This window comes from Microcebus murinus, chromosome 18, assembly GCF_040939455.1.
Source record: "Microcebus murinus isolate Inina chromosome 18, M.murinus_Inina_mat1.0, whole genome shotgun sequence".
Taxonomy (NCBI): domain Eukaryota; kingdom Metazoa; phylum Chordata; class Mammalia; order Primates; family Cheirogaleidae; genus Microcebus; species Microcebus murinus.
This window is the reverse complement of record NC_134121.1, coordinates 2414522-2433022: the sequence shown is the minus strand read 5'-3', so window position 1 is coordinate 2433022 and position 18501 is coordinate 2414522. Positions and strand designations below refer to the sequence as shown.

At 49.3% G+C, this 18501-nt stretch overlaps 1 protein-coding gene across 1 annotated transcript in view; it reads right to left on the bottom strand.

Moving 5' to 3' along the window:
• The window catches only part of LOC109729477 (E3 ubiquitin-protein ligase RNF213-like), a 103804-nt gene that overhangs the window by 60450 nt on the left and 24853 nt on the right, over positions 1-18501 (bottom strand). Inside the window, exons 14-21 of the mRNA XM_075994002.1 lie at positions 16612-16773; positions 13940-14029; positions 13127-13249; positions 8309-8489; positions 5423-5596; positions 4929-5078; positions 1460-2046; positions 75-240 (exon numbers count right to left, since the gene is read on the bottom strand). Coding sequence (XP_075850117.1) covers positions 75-240; positions 1460-2046; positions 4929-5078; positions 5423-5596; positions 8309-8489; positions 13127-13249; positions 13940-14029; positions 16612-16773 — 1633 coding nt within the window. The remainder of the gene's footprint in view (positions 1-74; positions 241-1459; positions 2047-4928; positions 5079-5422; positions 5597-8308; positions 8490-13126; positions 13250-13939; positions 14030-16611; positions 16774-18501) is intronic.

The following is an 18501-nucleotide window of genomic DNA, read 5'->3' as shown; positions in this document are numbered from 1 at the left end:
GCAGAACTTCTCCACAGTCAGGAACACCACACGGAGAACCATCTGGAAGCCCTCTCCAGACTCCTGGCTCTTACCTCCCAGCGCCTCCCGCACCCAGCCGATGAACTCCTTCCTCCCGGACAGCGCCTGCAGACACCGGCACCGGGCCGCGCTCATGTCTTGCAGCATCTTCTTGGCCCGGATGAGCTGCGGGCTGATCTGGACCAGTTTCTCGTGGCGGAAGTCCTCAGAGTTATCAGTCTGCAAGACAAAGCTCTGCTGTGGACCGGACTCGTCACCTGCAACCCCAGAGTCTGTGAGCGGCAACGCCGGCCACCCCGACGGCCGCGCCCCGGCCCCGGACTCTAGGACTTGCCGCCGAGGTGACAGGCCGGCAAGGCTCTCACCCCGGAAGTGGACCACGTCACCTCCATGGCTTTCTCTGCACAGTCAACGGTACCTGCTCTGGACTGACAGTCTGCCGAGCATCTTATGTGGATTCTAAAACCCATTCCTCACAGTAACCCCGCCAGGTACGTGTTGCTTTTTCTGCTTTATCGGTAAAGAAACACAGGTCCAGAGCAGCTTCTCCAGGACATGCTACTGGGATTTGGGTTTACGTGTGTCTGATTCTAACCTTGGGCTAATTTCAATCACTGTAACACTGCTCTGTACTATAACACAGGTACATATACCTTACAAATGTTCACCTAGAAAACAGAAAGCAAAAGACTCACTTCTTAACTCTAATAGAAACAACTTATCATTACCACTTCTTTTTTAAAATTTTTTAACTTTGTCACTATTATTTTATTTACTTATTTATTGAGATAGAGTCTTGCTCTGTCACCCTGAGTAGAGTACAGTGGCGTCTTCGTAGCTCACTGCAGCCTCCAACTCCTGGGCTCACGTGATTCTCCTGCTTCAGCCTCCAAGTAACGGGTACTACAGGTGCTACCACACCTGACTAATTTTTCTATTTTTAGTAGAGACAGGGTCTTACTCTTGCTCAGGCTGGTCTCAAACTCCTGACCTCAAGTGATACTCCTGCCTTGGCTTCCCAGAGTGCTGGGATAACTGGTTGACCCACTGAGCCTGAGACATTTACTGCTTCTTAATAGAACTAGGGGATGCAACGGGACAGCCAACACAGTAGTTTCTCTTTTTGCTTCTGTAACCTAAAGAGATCCAATTATTACTCTTTATAAATATATGATTACTAAAAGCATCGTTGCCCCTTCTTGAATCCTTGATCCTCACACTGACCCAAGAAAACTCTGATAGCGAAGGAGCAGTCACACTGTCTATAAACAAAGGTGCATGCTCAGGCTTCTACTACAACACAAACGAGAACCTTGAAGGAAGCTGCTAAATTGCCCTGTGCAGCTTTTGCAGCCAGAAAGCCCGTGGCTCCCAAGGAGTCTCAGGCAGGACACCCTGCCCCCACCGTCACCCCCAGAGTCCCTAGTAGGTAACTTACAAAATGTAGTAAAGTGCAAAGAACACTGAAGTCACCGGTCAGTCCCAGATCCTCTTTGACCTGCAAGATGACCTTGGCCACGCTGACAGCCTGGTGCAGGTTATGGTACTCCCTGATCTGCCCAACCCGCTCCCGGATCCAGTCCCGGGGGCTCTGGCTGTCCACAGCACCCATGACGTGGAGCTCTGTCGTCAGTTCACTGTACTTATTCACAAAGTCCTTGAAGAAGACATTGATTTCCGCAAAGGTGACCTCTCCTGACTTCAGGTCCTGATAAAGTGCAAGGAACTTTTCGTAAGAAGGCTGATACAGATGACCATACACCTCTTCGAGCTGCAGTATTTGCCTTTCTGATTCTTCTTTTGGCTGACTCAGACACTCTGCAGCTTCTTTCCAGAAGATCTGGAAGATGTGGCTGTCTTTCAGCAAGTCTCCATTTTCAGCCATTTCTCGGACCTGGGGGCTCAAGTGGTAGTGTGTTGTGATTGGCTGGTGGGAGGAGGCGGGCAGTCTCACTGTCACGGCGTCATCTAACCTTTTACTGCTCAGGTCCTCTGAGCGTCTTGTTGCAACCTCTCCAAAGTCCACTTTAGAAACAATAAGAACAAGAAAGAAGTCAGAGCTCTCATAACGACAGCATTTCATTCTACTCTCCCAGTGTGACTGTCCCTGCGTCTCTAAGGAAGCTCACACGGACACAGTTGCTCAGTAAGAACGCGCAGGACGCCCCTTCCCTGTGCCGAGTCGTCAGTAAACGACTGACGTGGTAAAGCAAGCATCGTGGTTCCCGGTAAAGACAGTCGGAAAGCACGCATCTATTTCGCTCTCTCCCAAATCCCACCCCAACGACAGTACACCAACAAGGATGGGAGGAGGAGCAACAGCAACAAAATTTTGCAAGTTGAAAACCAGCTGCACCAGCGGTAAATGACCTATTAGGCCAGAACACAGAATCCCAAGGCCGTAGTGGGGCAAGCCGAGGTCAAGCGGTTTCTATCTCAGGATTCCCTAAAAGCGCAGACGCTGCTTGCACAGGTCCTTGGAAACTGGGAGGTGCTGACGAAATGAGGTGGCCGGGTTCAGAGTCTGTTCAAGATGGGGTGCAGGACAGCAGTTTTCACCCCCACCTGGTGACACAGCACGTGGGTCACCCCTCCTGCACCCCGGCAGGCGATACAGGTGGTTTATTTTCTAGACAGGATAACGCGGAGGGTTCTCAATAGGAAGTCACAGACCCATGGTGAAAAAAGGCATTTCCAGACACGCGCCCTGTGTGGGGGAGCACGCAGAGGACACGCACTGCAGTCCAGGACGAGGGAACAGAGCTCGAGCGGGGTGGGCAAGGGGGGAGAGGAGGGTGGGGCCCACTGAACACAGGGCTGCGGGAGTACGGCCCACGGGGCCAAGGCCTTGCCAGCCCTCTTCTCCCTCCTGGTTCCCAGAAACCTGGCACTGGCAGGAGACTGGAAATCTGACCGGCCCAAGAGAGGGGCCTCCAGACACAGCAGTTGAAAGGCTGAGCCTCGGGCCCTGGGGCGGCACGGAGTCCAGAAGGCTGGCTCAGGCCCGCAGGGCCCAACCCACGTGTCAGGACTCTCTATTCATAAAAACAGACAAACAATTCCAGACATAGGTAGAAAGTCAAAACAAACCAATAGATGAAAACCACCCAGAGGAAACAGGAAACCATGCAAGGGAAAGAAAAAGAAAATCTCTAAAGCAAAACGCCAGTAATCTCAGATAGAGAAGCTATTGCAACCCTTTATAGGAGCAGCATAATATTTAAAAAGGACAATTCAGCCAGGCACGGTGGCTCACGCCTGTAATCCTAGCACTCTGGGAGGCTGAGGCGGGTGGATTGCTCAAGGTCAGGAGTTCGAAACCAGCCTGAGCCAGACCCCATCTCTACCAAAAAAAATAGAAAGAAATTAATTGACCAACTAAAATATATATATACAAAAAATTAGCCGGGCATGGTGGCACATGCCTGTAGTCCCAGCTACTCGGGAGGCTGAGGCAGTAGGGTTGCTGAGCCCAGGAGTTTGAGGTTGCTGTGAGCGAGGCTGACGCCACAGCACTCACTCTAGCCTGGGCAACAAAGTGAGACTCTGTCTCAAAAAAAAAGTAAAATAAAAAATAAAAAGGACAATTCAGAGGAAAAAAAAGAATTCCTTTAAATTAAATATATACATGAGAGCTTAAATAAGAAATTGAATGGACAGTTTGGAAGACCAAGTTCTCAGGAAATCTCTCAGGAAGCAGAGCAAAAAGCAGAGACGGGAAGTAGCAGAGAAAAATGATGAATGTTAGACGACCCTTCCGGGAGGTCCGATGTCCACTATGAATCTCAGCAAGAGAAAAAATAAATAATTCAAGAGACTTTCCCAGAACTCAAGGACTTAGATTTCTACATTAGAAAGACCTACCTACTAATGCCCAGTAGAGTAGGTGAAAAATAGATCCATGCCAAGGCACGTAACGAAATTTGGGACTATTAGGGACAGAAAGGTCTCAAGAGCTTCCAGAGAGAGGAAGATATCTCACACGCGAAGGGTCGGGAGTTAGTATCGCGTCAGACTCCCAGCAGCAACACTGCAGAGACAACAACGGACCGACACGCTCAAGTTCCGAAGGAGGATGATTTCCGCTCTGCAGTCTACACACACACGACTGACCTAGGATGAGGGCATCCTTAGGAACACAAGGACTCAGGAAGGTGACAGAGGACATGTTCTACTAAAACACAGCCAGCAGAGAGCAAGCAAAGGAGACAGGAACAGGCTGAACCCCGGAGAGAGGCAGAGGGGATGCCGGAAGGTGAAGGAAGACGTCAGGGCGGCATCTCCAGGCCAGGTCTGGCAGATTCCTTCTCAAAGACCAGACTGTCTTCACAGGAAATTCAGACAGTTGGTGGAGTTTGCGATTGAATTAGAAATAAATACAATAAACACAAAGCAAATGACAAGAAATATAATTGTATGGACAACAGTTGGTGCAAGAAATGCATTAATAAAAGGATCATTTCCATCTATTTCATGGCTCACTTGTAAACAGTGTTTAGACAGTGAGGATGACTTAAACCCTAAATCTTGATCCATCTTAAATCACGACATAGTGGGGAGTAAGGGGAGAGGCAAAGGCTACGTGTGCAGGGCAAAGACGGGACACACAGAGATCTAAGCCCTCATCGTCCACACTGGGACGTTGATAAGATGCTGACACTGGAAAAATCTGGAGAATCATACATGTTATTGAGAGACGTGCAGGTATGTACCAAAAAGACCACTCCAGAAGAGATGAAACTGATACCTCTAGGAAATGCACCTGTAACTTTGTTAAAAATTTTTGTGCAGAGCCTTTCCCCCCAAATAAAGCTGCGTTATGGTGATTCCTTTCCATCGTATTCTCCTCTAACCCTCTGCCCTTACAGACCACCCGCTTTCGTTTACTTGGATTCTTAAGACTCCACCTGGCACCAGGTGCTTCACACTCTCGCACAGGTTCAGCAGGCCGTCAACGTAACTTTCCTCCTTCTTTAGAAAATCTAGTTCTTCCTTTCTCCAATCCAGCACTTTCTTCATATCAGCTAATTTCTCCTGGGGTGAAAGACATTTTTCCTCTGGAAAACAACAACAACCAAGTAACCCAACAGACCGGATCAACACGGTTTCCAGGCGGCCGTGCCCGCGCTCCCCTCCGCGGGCAGCCGTCAGCGCGCCAGGCCGGCGCTCAGCGGCGTGGAAGAGACACAGCGCTGAGCTCTGAGCTGCCCATCGTTGCACCCCTTTCCCATGACCTCCCTGAGAATTACACTCCAGCCCCGATCAACCTGCTGGCAAGAGCTACTGGTTATAAGGCTGAAAAGTCCCCTCTTTGCAAAAACGCACAGGCAGACACGAACACTTCCTTTCCCTGTGGTTCCTCAGCAGCCTGGAGGAATTGCATCCTCAAATTGGTACTCACTTAGTTGCCAGATGTCAAGAAACTGAGTCTCGTGCTTCATTATCAGCTCCAGCTGCCCGACGAGGACTGTCCCGTTTAGCAGGTCACCAGCAACGTTTGTCAACACAGAGTCAGCAGTGGCCATCAGCTTCTTGCCTTCGTCTGTGATATTTGCTAATATTTTCTCATCAGTTCCTGATTGGATGAAGAACACAGTCGGAACAGCGGGCTTCCCACCTCCTATCCCGAGGTTGTTGACAAAGGAACTCCCAATAAGCTCTCGCTGCTTTGCCCCAGCGTCTACACGACACAAGCGAGAGTCCGGCAGAACCTGCATGTGTGCTCCTCGCTTCCCAGATTCCCCTTCCACCCGTGAGGGTCGGGTCCTACCCAAACTCATCTCCTGAACGACCTCCTTGTTCACAGAGCTTCCCGATGGGAAGCAGCCAGGAGAACCACCTGTCTTGGGATTTTTAAACCTGTGCCCCCTTCAGTACCCTGAATGTGTTTCTTAGACTGCACATGACCTTTCAGACCCCCACTGTGAGCGCAGCTGCAGCAGCAGGGCAAGCTGCACCAGGATGCAGTCGCACCTGGCAAAGACCAACAAGCTGGTTTTCAGGGACATTTTCATAGCATATATATAGAGAGAAAAACATCAGTATGACAATTTAACACTCTGCACATCTTAGCTGTCTTGCAAAGCTTGTAATGTGAAATTAGGATTGATTTAGAGGGCAGAATATTTAAACATGCTTAAACAACAGAATATTTCTTTCCCAGTAATTAGAGTCATATAGTATCAGGAGAAGACTAAGCTTATCTCTACTGTTAAAAACAAATATAGCAGCTTTATTTTTTTTTAATTTTGTTGTTGTTGTTGTTTGTTTGTTTTTGAGACAGAATCTCCCTGTATTGCCCAGGCTAGAGTGCCATGGCCTAGCTCACAGCAATCTCAAACTTCTAGGCTTAAGCAATCCTTCTGTCTCAGCCTCCCGAGTAGCATGCGCCACCATGCCTGGCTAATTTTTTCTCTATATATTTTTAGTAGGCCAATTAATTTCTTTCTATTTTTAGTAGAGATGGGGTCTTGCTCTTCTTCAGGCTGGTTTTGAACTCCTGACCTTGAGCGATCTGCCCAACTTGGCCTCCCAGAGTGCTAGGATTACAGGCGTGAGCCACCACGCCCGGCCAAAAACAAATATAGCAGCTTTATTCTTAATTGCAAAAACCTGGAAGCAACCAAGATATCCTTCAGTAGGTGAGTGGATAAGCAAACTGATCCATCCAGACAGTGGATATTATTCAGTGATAAAAAGAAATGACTAGGTGGGTGTGGTAGCGCATGCCTGTCATCCCAGAGCTTCTGGAAGCTGAGGCAGGAAGATCACTTGAGGCAGGGAGTTCAAGACCAGCCTGGGCAACATAGCAAGATGCTATCTCTACAAAATAAATTTTTAAAAAATTATCCAGGCATGGCGGCTTGCACCGATAGTCCCAGCTACACAGGAAGCTAAGGCAGGAAGACTGCTTGAGCCCAGGAGTTCAAGGTTACAATGAGCTATGATTTCACCACTGCACACCAGCCTGGGCAACAGAGCAAGACCCTGTCTCTAAAAAAAAAGACCTACCAAGCCATGAAAAGACATGGAGGAAATTTAAATCCATATTGTTTAGTGAAAGAAGCCAATCTAAAAGGCTGCATACTACAGAATTCCAACTATAGGACATTCTGGAAAAGACTAACGGGGAGGGAGCAAGGGTGGCAGAGCACAGGTGATTTATAGGGCAGTGACAGTGCTCTGTGTGATGCTGTCACGGTGACACGTGTCATGATGCATTTGTCCAAACCCACAGAATGCACAACACCAAGAGTGGACATTCATGTCAGCTATGGACTCAAAGTTAATGATAATGTATCAACACTGGATCATCATTTGTAAAAAATATACCATACTAATGCAGCCTGCTGCTAATGGGGTACAGCATGCGTGATGGGGGAGATGGCTGAGAACTCTGTACTTTCTGTTCAGTTCTGTACACCTACAACTGTTCTAAAAATGTTTACTAATTTTAAAAATACAAATATCTTATCAAGTAAGTAGCTTTCACTAATGTGTAGTGCTCTCCCACCTCAACCATCTTATAAATATTGTATCCCTACAACTACCCTGACATGTAAGGTGCTTAGGTTTTATTTTTTTGGGCTGTCCCAGTTATCTGATGGAACTGGGACTCACAATCATCTAACTTGGGAGTTTTAGTTCCAAACTCAGTGCTTTCCCACTAAAGGATCTGAATCTAATGTCTTACTCGTAAACTTGATTATAACACTTTCAGGGCGGTATGTCTCTCTCCCTCTGGGATCACAACATACTTGGGGCGAGGGGCAGGGTGAACGAATCAGACAGTGCAGCACTTCACTGTCTGTCCCGGTCATCAGTACTGGGCTGGACGTTCTTCACTCATCTCCACGAAACAGAGAATGGCTTGAGAGCAAGACACACTTCGGGTTGGATGTTATAATATTAATAGTTCTAATATTTACAATCTTTGAGACCCTGGGTAACTCCCATTGCATTCTCCACTTCTGTTTCCTCCTCTGAAAATCAGGGGCCTTAAAAAGCCCATTTAGAAAGCACTAGCTCAAGGACACTGTGTCAGCACAGTTGTTGGTATACAGTAGGCATTCAGCAAGTGGTGGCTTTAGTATGAGCTATTCTTTACAGTGCAAGACATCGGAGCCTTCCTGGATCTCTGTCCAGTCTGCTCCCTTTATCAAACGTCAGCCCATCCCCGCTGAGTATCGGCTCAAATACTCTGCTCCCTGTTGCTCCCCAAGTTCCGGAGGACACCGGCTACACCGAGCTGACGTTCCCAGCACCCCCGTCGCCCACCAAAGCATACCACACAGTCTGAAAAGATGCTTCACATCCGGCCACGTGAGCAGGTGCTTAAAAATTTCATCCAGGTCATCCACGGCCTCCCCTCTGTCTCTAGGCCAGGACTTGGTGATCACGGCAGACACAACTGTGCCAAATTTCTGCAAATCATCGTTAGAAACTCCCTCAAGGATACTCATCTGCGACTGTAACAAAATTAATAAAAGAGGGAAATTTAGAAGTTTTTTATTGGTTTGATTTTAGATGATAGAAGTAAATTGCCCTTCAATGGTATTTCAGAAATGTATTGGAACTGTATTCCAAGGCCTCAAAAAAAGCAAAGCAGTAAGATCCTTGAAGTTTCTTAGAGCATCTTCAGTTCACAGCGTACTGTCTCCTTGTGCTCAGCACACACAAGCGCACACCAGTGCAACCCACGAATCACATTCCATCCTTCTGGGTCACATTTTCAACATTTCTGGCCAGTTTCTACATTTTTCCTAGACTTTCATGTCATGAAAAATACCAAAAATGAATAAACCTTAAATATACTATATATTTTATGTTCCTGAACTGTAATTCTTTTTTTAAAAAAACTGGCTACAAACAACACATACATTTGAATTCTCTTTCTAATTCACCACCAAGAAAGAAAATGCTTTTCTTTTTTAGGTCCAAAGCTTAGTTAAAAACACAGGGTAATTTATAAGAGATATTTCCTGACATTTAAAAGAATAAAGGAAAACTTTATCCAGAAATATATATACATAAAAGAATTTGGCCGGGCGCCGTGGCTCACGCCTGTAATCCTAGCACTTTGGGAGGCCGAGGCGGGCGGATTGCTTGAGGTCAGGAGTTCGAAACCAGCCTGAGCGAGACCCTGTCTCTACCAAAAATAGAAATAAATTAATTGACCAACTAAAAATATATATACAAAAAATTAGCCGGGCATGGTGGCGCATGCCTGTAGTCCCAGCTACTCGGGAGGCTGAGGCAGTAGGATCGCTGAGCCCCGGAGATTGAGGTTGCTGTGAGCCAGGCTGACACCACGGCACTCACTCTAGCCTGGGTAACAAAGTGAGACTCTGTCTCAAAAAAAAAAAAAAAAGAATTATACACCATGACCAAGTAGAATTTATCACAAGGATGGAAAGTTGATTTAACATCAAATCAAATGTCAGTTAATGTCAATAGAAGAAAATCACATGATCTCTTCAATAGACACATAAAAAGCATTTGACAAAATCTAACTACTCTTTGTCATAAAAAACACTCAACAAACTAGGAATAGAAAGGAACTTCCTCAACCTGATAATAGGCACCCACGAAAAACCCACAGCTAACGTCATACCTAGTGGTAGAAGATAGAAAGCTGTCTCCCTAAATTCAGGAACAAGACAAGGATGCCCACTTTTGCCACTTCTATTCAACATTGTACTGGAAGTTCTAACCAGGACAATTAGGCGAGAGAAAGAAATAAAATGCATTCAGATTGGAATGGATGAAGCAAAACCCTCTCTATTAATAGATGGCATGATCTCTGTCTCTCGCATGCACACTATTAGAACTAGTGAATGAGCTCAGCAAAGTTACAGGATACGAGGTACAAGGAGTAGCTGTATTACTACACACTACCAATCAATAATCTGAAAATGAAATTATGAAAACAATTCTAGTTACAAGCGTATCCAAAAACTAAAGTACTTAGATATAAATGTAACAACAGAGGCGAAAAATTTAAACTCTGAAAGCTACAAAACACTGTTGAAAGAAATTAAAAGATCTAAAAAATGAAAAAATATCTCATGTTCATAGTTCCCAAGACAACACTGTTAAGATGGCAATGCTTCCCAATCCAACCTATACTTTCAGGGCCCTCCCTATCAGAATCCCAGTTCACTCTCATATAGAAATTGACAAGCTGATTCTAAAATTCTTACGGAATGGCAAGGGACCCAGGATAGCCAAAACAATCTTGAAAAGGAAGAACAAAGTAAAAGGACTCAACACTACCCAATTTCAAAACTTATTAGAAAGCAATAGCAATCAAATCAGTAGGGTACTGGCACAAGGACAGGCCTATAGATCAATAAGTAGAATCAAGAGTCTAGATATAGGCTGGGCGCGGTGACTCACGCCTGTAATCCTAGCACTCTGGGAGGCCGAGGCGGGCGGATTGCTCAAGGTCAGGAGTTCGAAACCACTCTGAGCAAGAGCAAGACCCTGTGTCTACTATAAATAGAAAGAAATTAATTGGCCAACTAATATATATAGAAAAAATTAGCCGGGCATGGTGGCATATGCCTGTTGTCCCAGCCACTCAGGATGCTGAGACTATAGGATTGCTTAAGCCCAGGAGTTTGAGGTTGCTGTGAGCTAGGCTGATGCCACGGCACTCACTGTAGCTTGGGCAACAAAGCGAGACTCTGTCTCAAAAAAAAAGAGTCTAGAAATAAACCCACACATGTATGGTCAACAGGTTATGGGCAAGAGTGGCAAGACCATTAGATGGGGAAAATATAGTTCCTTCAACAATGGTGCCGGCACACCTGGATATCCACATGCAAAAGAATGAAATTTGACCCTTTCCTTACATCATATACAAAAGTAACTCAAAACAGATCAAAGGCCTAAATGTAAGAGCTAAAACTATAAAACTTTTAGAGTAACACACAGGAGTAAATCTTCATGACCTAGGATTTGGCAAAGGATTCCGTGATACCAAAAGTATGAGCAAAAAAAGAAAAATAGATATATTGGACTTCATCAAAATTAAAGACTTCTGTGCTTCGAAAGACACCTTCGAGGAAGTGAATAAACAACTCATAAAATGGGAGAAAAATACTTGAAAATCATATATCTGACAAGGGACTTGTATGTAGAATATAAAAAGACACAACTGAATAATAAAAAGACAACCCAATTTAAAAAGTGGGCAAAAAATCTGAATAGACAGACACTTCTCCAACTAAGATATAATGAATCTTAAATTCAGCTGTTTAGAAGAAAAAGAACAAAAAAGATACAAAAATATAGAAATATGGAATAAGCATATGAAAAGATGTTTGATATTAGTCATCGGAAAAATGCAAATAAAAACTACGAGATACCACTTCACACCACTAGGAGGGCCAGAACCATAAAGTTAAAGAACACATGTTGGTGGGATTGTGGAACCCTGGCGCACTGCTGGTGAGAACGCAAGTGGGCCGGCAGCTTTGGAACTCAGTCTGACAGTTGTTCAATCAACTACACGCGGACTTACCATATGGTCAGCAATTCCACTCCTAGGTCTATACCCAAGAGAAACGAGCACATCTGTCCACTTATAAACTCGGACACTAACACTTACAGGAGCACAGTTACGAGAGCCAAAAGGTAGAAACAACCCAGATGCGTTCTCGAGTGGACAAATGGATAAACAAAATATGGTGTAGCCACACAGTGCAATATTACTCAGCCAGGAAAAGAAATGACGTTCAGGTTGTGCATCCCTACTCTGAAAATCCAAAATGCTCTATAATCCCAACCTTTTTTTTTTCTTTTGAGACGAAGCCTCACTCTGTTGCCCTGGGTGCAGCGCCGTGGTGTCAGCCTCACTCACAGCAACCTCTAACTCCCGGGCTCAAGTGATCCTCCCACCTCGGCCTCCCAGAGTGCTGGGATGACAGGTGTGAGCTACCATGCCCGGCCCAATCCCAAAATTTTTGAGCACTGACATGATGCCACAAGTGGAAAATGTCCACACCTAAGTATTTAACACAAACTTTGTTTCTTGCATGGAATTTGCCCCCCAATATGATTATGTATATGCAAATATTCCAAAATTGAAAAACATCCCAAATCCTAAACACTTCTGGTCCCAAGCGTTTTGCAGAAGGCATACTCAACCTGTAATGACACAGGCCACAGCAAGGACAGAGACAAAACGTCATGCTCAGGGAAATAAGCCACACACGAAAGGCCAGGTACGCCGTGATTGCATTCATATGACAACCCACAGTAAAGAAAGCTACGGAGACAGGAAGTAGACTGGCGGCTGCGGAGGCCTGGGGCCGGGAGGGGTAGAGGGTGACAGCTAGAGAGGACGGGGTTTCTCTCTGAGGTGATGAAAAGGTTCTGAAACTTGGAGACAGCTGCACCTGCCTGCGAATACACCAACACTGGTTGAATTTCAGTTTTCGGTGGGGGAATTGTCTGGTATGTGCTGATATCTCAGTAAGTGTGTAGCAAAAAAGGAAAATTATTAGTCACCACAAGACAAGGACCTTACAATGACCTCACAGTGACCTCGACCCCTGTCCTGAGGCCAGCGAGGGAGCGGGGCTCGAGGTGTCCAGTTAGGAGACTCCAGCAAGAGCGGGAGCCGCGGGAGGCTCCGCCACGCGGGACCGCACGGGACACTGTGCCTTCCAGGCGGTGGGGCGGAATCTCTTCCCACTTTGCGGGAAAAAACTAAGTAAATTGATAGAAACGTTTCAGCTCCACACGTTTGCCTTCCATAAATGTTTGCTCGACCTTTGGAGCGTTTTACTGCGTATTTGCTAGGCAAGTGTTAGCAGACAATAACACAAACCAGTAGCCACGATACCAACACGGACATTTGAGGAGTCCCCTGCAAGACCGTGTGACTCGATGTCACGTGACAGTGGCCGTGACTGCGCACGGCACCCGACAGCCATCCAGCAGCGGAAGCTGAGTGGCGTTCCAGGGAGCCGGGGAGACGCGGGGTCTCGGCCCCTCCCCCAGGCGAGCGGAGGGCACGCCCACTCCCGGTCCCAGTCCCACCAGCGAAGGACGGCCGTGGACCCAGCACGGTTCCCAGGAGGCAGACGCTGGTCACCTGGCAGGCTGAGCTCACGGCTTCAATGACACACTTCTCAAAGGTCTTGGCCACAGCGTCCTCGGAGCCCGCGGAGTCCCAGCGGGAGCTGCAGTAGGCCCGGATCTGCAAGAGGGGCCTCTCCTGCGCAAATGGGAGGCGGGTTAGCGCTTGCACGCCGCGCTCTGACACCCACGGGAAGCGCCGGGTGTTTTCGCTTTCCCGCCACTCTGCCAGTTCCCACGATTCCAACCTCCTGCCCCGCACCAAGCACGTCCCCCCACCTCCCGCCGTCGGACCAGCAAGGCTAAAATTAAAAGGAGAGTCTCTCTTCCAACTCCAGAGAAAAGAACTCGGCACAGCAGCTCACAAAAACAGGCAGACTGTGAGAAATAACTCATTTTTCCTTAAAAGGATCCACTGAACAGTGAGACATAAAACTCTCCTGTAAAAACTCATTTCCTAGGGTCGCAGGCCTTAGCTCAAATGAAGGCCATGTCCGTGCTTTGTCCACTTGTCCCTGTGTTGGGAGGCTCCTGACAGCCACAGGCCACCGGAGCCGCTGCCTGTGGGCGGGCTGGACCCCGCGTGTGCCTGGGGGACCCATGATGGCTAGATGCTGTGCCCGCGTTACTCTCTGCAACGTCACAGCAGAGCTGTGCGACAGCCTTCTGGGTCAGAAACAGAGACTCGGAGTCGAGATCCATCCCGCGCCCTGCGCTTGGAGAGGCCGTGCGCTCAGACAGGCAGCTCCTGTCGCTGGTTGTCGCCAGTGGTCTGGTGGCTTCCACCTTTCCTTCCCTCCCTGAAAGGAACGTCCCCCAACTTTGGTACCTGTTTGAGCCGCCCTTCCAAGTCTCCCAGCAACGACTCCTTCCAACCGTGCTCCGCGGGGAAGTCTATTTCCACCAGCCGCCGCCAGACCTGCAAAACCCGCACACAAGTCACAGCCGCTGTGACGACTGAAGGCCACAGTGTGGGCCTGTGACAAGAGAAAGACACACCATCGCGATGAGACAGCGAGCAGGGCTGCAGGGACACCCGGGCCCCACCAGCCAGCTGTGCTAGTGGCAAGTCCCAGTGGCGGCTCAGCTCGGCCTTCTAGAGCCGGGGACCCGACGCACCCGTGCATGTCCCCGGCCTTCCTGCTGCATCACTGCCTTGTATTCTGGAAGCGTTTGCTTCCAACATTTTATTTTGAAAAATTTCTAACTTACAGAGAGGTTGCAAGAACAGCACAACGACACCCATATCGACCGCAGTCCCGAGTTGTCAGTTTAACACAGCGGTGCTCTCTCCCCTCTTTTCCCTCTCTCCCCCTGGGCCCTCCCCACCAATGGGCATTTCCTCCGCAGAACCATCCTAAGTTGGTAGCAGACTTCCCGACACTCCACCCACCTTTCGGCTCTACAGCGGTGGGACAAGTGTCCCATTCGGGACGGTCAGCATGGAGAAGACACTCTAAGGTGTCCCCACCCACATTGCTCCAGGTGTCCCCCTTGTCCTGACCATCTGGACCTGCAGACACATGCTGCACTTCATTACCAACTCTCTTTTCCCAGTGTCCCCAGCCTTTTTTCTTTTATGATGTTGACAATTTTGAAAAGTTCAGACCAGTTATTTTGTGGACTGTATCTTGACCTGGTTTGTCTCATACTTTTCCCATGATTTGATTCAGATTAAGATATTTTTGGCAGAAACATTGTGAGGCTGAACCATATGAAAATGCACTTTTTGTAGGTCAAGCCTGGTCACCTACCTGCACCTACCTGCACCTGTTCCCCGGGGTGATGGTCCCCCTCAGCCTCGTGTGAACAGGCCCATGAGACCCATCTGGGCTCTCAGGGCACCGTTCTCCACAGGGAGAAAGAACCCCAGCTTTCAACAACGTCAGGGCACCTGCATCTCCCCAAACCTCAGTTTCCTCCTTTATAAAACCGGGATAACAACAGTATCGACCTCAGAGTAGCTGTTTAGTAATAATTACATTTTAATTTTTACCACCAGTATTACTGCATTTAACTTAGAATCATTCTGTCATGTCCGTGGGTCAATGGCTGTCCCTAACTAACACTTAATGCTTGGGGGATCATATCATTTAGAATCTTGAAATAATATTTTATAAATCAATTTTGTTTTGGCAGGATTTAAGTCTGTGAGTCTGAACACAGCAATCAGAGAAGGATTTTCTTATTCTTTGAAAGTCACAAGTTGCTCAGCAGGGTGTTCCCCCCTGCAGTCCCAGCTAGTCGGGAGGCTGAGGCAGGAGGATCGCTTACGCCCAGGAGTTCAAGGCTGCCGCGAGCTGTGATGACACCACTGCACTCCAGACTAGGGGACAGAGCAAAACTTCATCTAAAAAAAGTCACATGTTGAAATCTGCAACTTTCATTCTTGACAGAAAACGGGCAGTGGCTGGAGGCCTGGGTCTTGTTAGGAGACAGAAAAGTCTGGAAGTTCACTGTGAGGCACAGATGTAGTCATCAGGCAGACGCTGCAAGGAAGCCACTGACTGCTCTATGGCGTAGGCCCGTGTGGGGCCACCTCCCACAAGAGCCACTCGTCACACACAGGGACTGACACTGGCACCAGGAGCACAGCGTAACCACTACTAACCATCAGCATTCTGTTTGCCCATGTTGCTCTTGCAGCTACTTTTCTCAGTGACTTTTCTCAGAAAACCACGCCTCTGGTTTTCCAGGGAGCCAGAAGGGAAATGGGCTTCGCTTCAGAGACAGGATGTGCAGCCAACTGCGCAGGACGCACCTGGTCCACAAGCCAGAGGTGCTCACATTTCACGTGGACTATGAGACCAAATCTCTCCCCAAGCACGATCACGAGGGGGCCTGTGGTCCGCCTCGCACCCTGGAAGCTCACCTGGCTCAAAAGGTACGGCCTTCACAACTGCTGGGACGCAGGAGAGACAGAACGACACCAAGAACGAGGCAGAGCAGGCAGCACCCTGGCCGCCCCTCCCCCAGCCCTCCCCCGGTCGCCAGCAACCGTTTTCCAAATCCAGCAACTTCCGCATCCTCACTGCTACCCGTCTGTGCCTGAGATTCTGCCCGGCACGTCTCTCGGTGGAACCCTCCCCCCTCCCCACCATCCTGTGCTGGATTTTCTTTTTCCCAGATCCAGACCCGCAAACTGCTCTTCCTGTCACCTTTCCTTCCACTTCCGAGGTCACAACTTGACCCATCACCTCGGTACTGAGGTGCGCCCAGGTGCTGCCCTGCACGCCACAGCCGCGGAGCACCTTTCCTGATGGGGGGCGCCCTTGCCACCCCAGGGAGCACGGCCCAGCCCGGGTGCCGGGCGGCAGCATTCACACCTGGTGTCTCCTGTCTGCCCAGGAAGGACCTGCCAGGGACGGCAGAGCCGCCACTTCACACGTGCAGGCTCACAGCGGGCGCCTGGCCACCAGCCCGTGGCCACGACTCTCCACAAGGTCGAGACAGACCACTGTCACGCCACGTCCCTACCCAAAAGCCGTCAGTGGAGCTTACCTGGATTTCCTCGGAATAAGTGAGTGAGACAGATGAACGTGTCTCCTGGAACATGTTCTTCTTAAGAATTCTGTGGAGCCAAGCTCTAGTAGCAGCCAGAGTCCCCTGGGAGAGTGTCGGAACCGAACTCTTCCCGGCTTCCTTCCCGCGTCCTCCTGAGTCCTGTCATCACACAAGAGAGGGGCTGAGTGTCCCGCCGCTCAGGGACGCAGAGCTTCTCCTCGAGGCCCTGCCCTGCTGCTCCCCTGGCGTTCGCGGTGGGTGCTGGGGGTACAGCCACGCGCCAGGGGCACATGGGCCTGGCCCGACGCCCACCTTGCAAAAGCACATTCGTTTCCCCAGTGCTTGCTAGGTTCACCCCGACAGGGAGACACGGGAGAAAAGCAGGGGAGAAGGAATGGCGCTAACGTCCCCCGGCAAGGAGAGCCCAGGCGGACCCCCAGGCCTTGACCTTAGGGGGCAGAGCGGGTGAGCAAGAGCACCCCAGGGAAGCCCAGACAAGCTTGTGGGCAGACACCCTGGGCCCTGCTCCTCAGTGACAAGGGACAGCCCACCCCTTGGCCAAGAGGGAAACCGAAGGCCCCTCCCATCGCCGCCTGCTCTTGGTGAGGCAGCTCCCTTCATCCCTCCCCACAGGACAGCCTCTTCCCCGGGGCTCAGGCCCTAGTGGTGCCCTCTCTATCCCTCTCGCCCCTCCCCTCCCCTCCCTCCAGCCCCTCCCCCTTTGCTCACCAGAAGCACAGTGACCCTAAACAAACACAGCTCAGGCACCAGGCCCCCACTCCTGGGAGGAGCCCCCCCCATGTTCCGTGCTGTATGTCTATAACACAGCCCCCAGCCTGGACCTGCTGGTCACCCTCCCTAGACCTTCGCTGGGAACCTCGAGGCTGGGTGGTGTGGTGGCCAAGGAGGAGCTGGCCACAGTGAGAGAGACAGACCGTCCACAGGTAGACAGACACATAGACGTGATCGCCAACCACGGCAAGTGCCAGCAGGACGGGAAAACACAGGAAGGTAGTTTTCAAAAGGTGTAAAGGGGGCGGGGGAGGAGACCCCGCCTGCTGGCAGAGGGCGGCCGGGGTCACGTGGAGCTTAAAGTGCTCTTGGAAGCTGGGCCTCTGACAGGCTTGCGTGTCCCTCACGCATGGCTGGGAGCGCACAGGGAGACCAGGCAGGATGCAGGGGGTGGGTCTCCACTGAAAATGGAACAGGCACTTGCTGAAGGTCCCCGGATGGCACCGCACCTTCTAGAACCACCCAGAAGCCTCAGCATGGCGTTTCTGTCCCTGTGGTCTTGCCCTTGCTGAGAATGCAACTTCGGCCCCTGGCACCCCCTTAACTGCAGCAACAGCCCCAACACATGCCACTCCCACCTCTATCCACTGCCCAACACGGGTCTGGCCAAGGCTCAACACTGACACACGCCGCAAGCCCCCCAAGGCTGCACATGCACCCCAGACCCTCCTGCTGCGCTCCCTGGGGCTCCCACCGAGCGCCCTGCAGTCCTACGGCCAGTACAGCAGCGTCCACCCAAGGGGTTTATAGACATGCGTCATGTGGTTTCGCTTTATTTAATTTTAGTATTTTAAAGCTTTTCCTCTGTTTCTATGGCACAGGGTGAGTATTTTGACCATGATGTGGATCAGACTAATCTAAGATCCCAACCAACACCGAAGAGAGTTATTTCTGCAGAAAACATATCCCAAATATCTCTTAATTCAAAATTGAAAAACTTCTTAAACATAGTTTATTTGGAAGCTGGCACCTGCCTGAGATGGCTTAAATAGCACCGCTCCTGGAGAAACGGATCATCTTGCAGCGATACTGATGGTTAAAGTGTCATTTCAAAGAAGAAAAACGGAAAGGAGTGAAGGTTAAACATAGATTGTT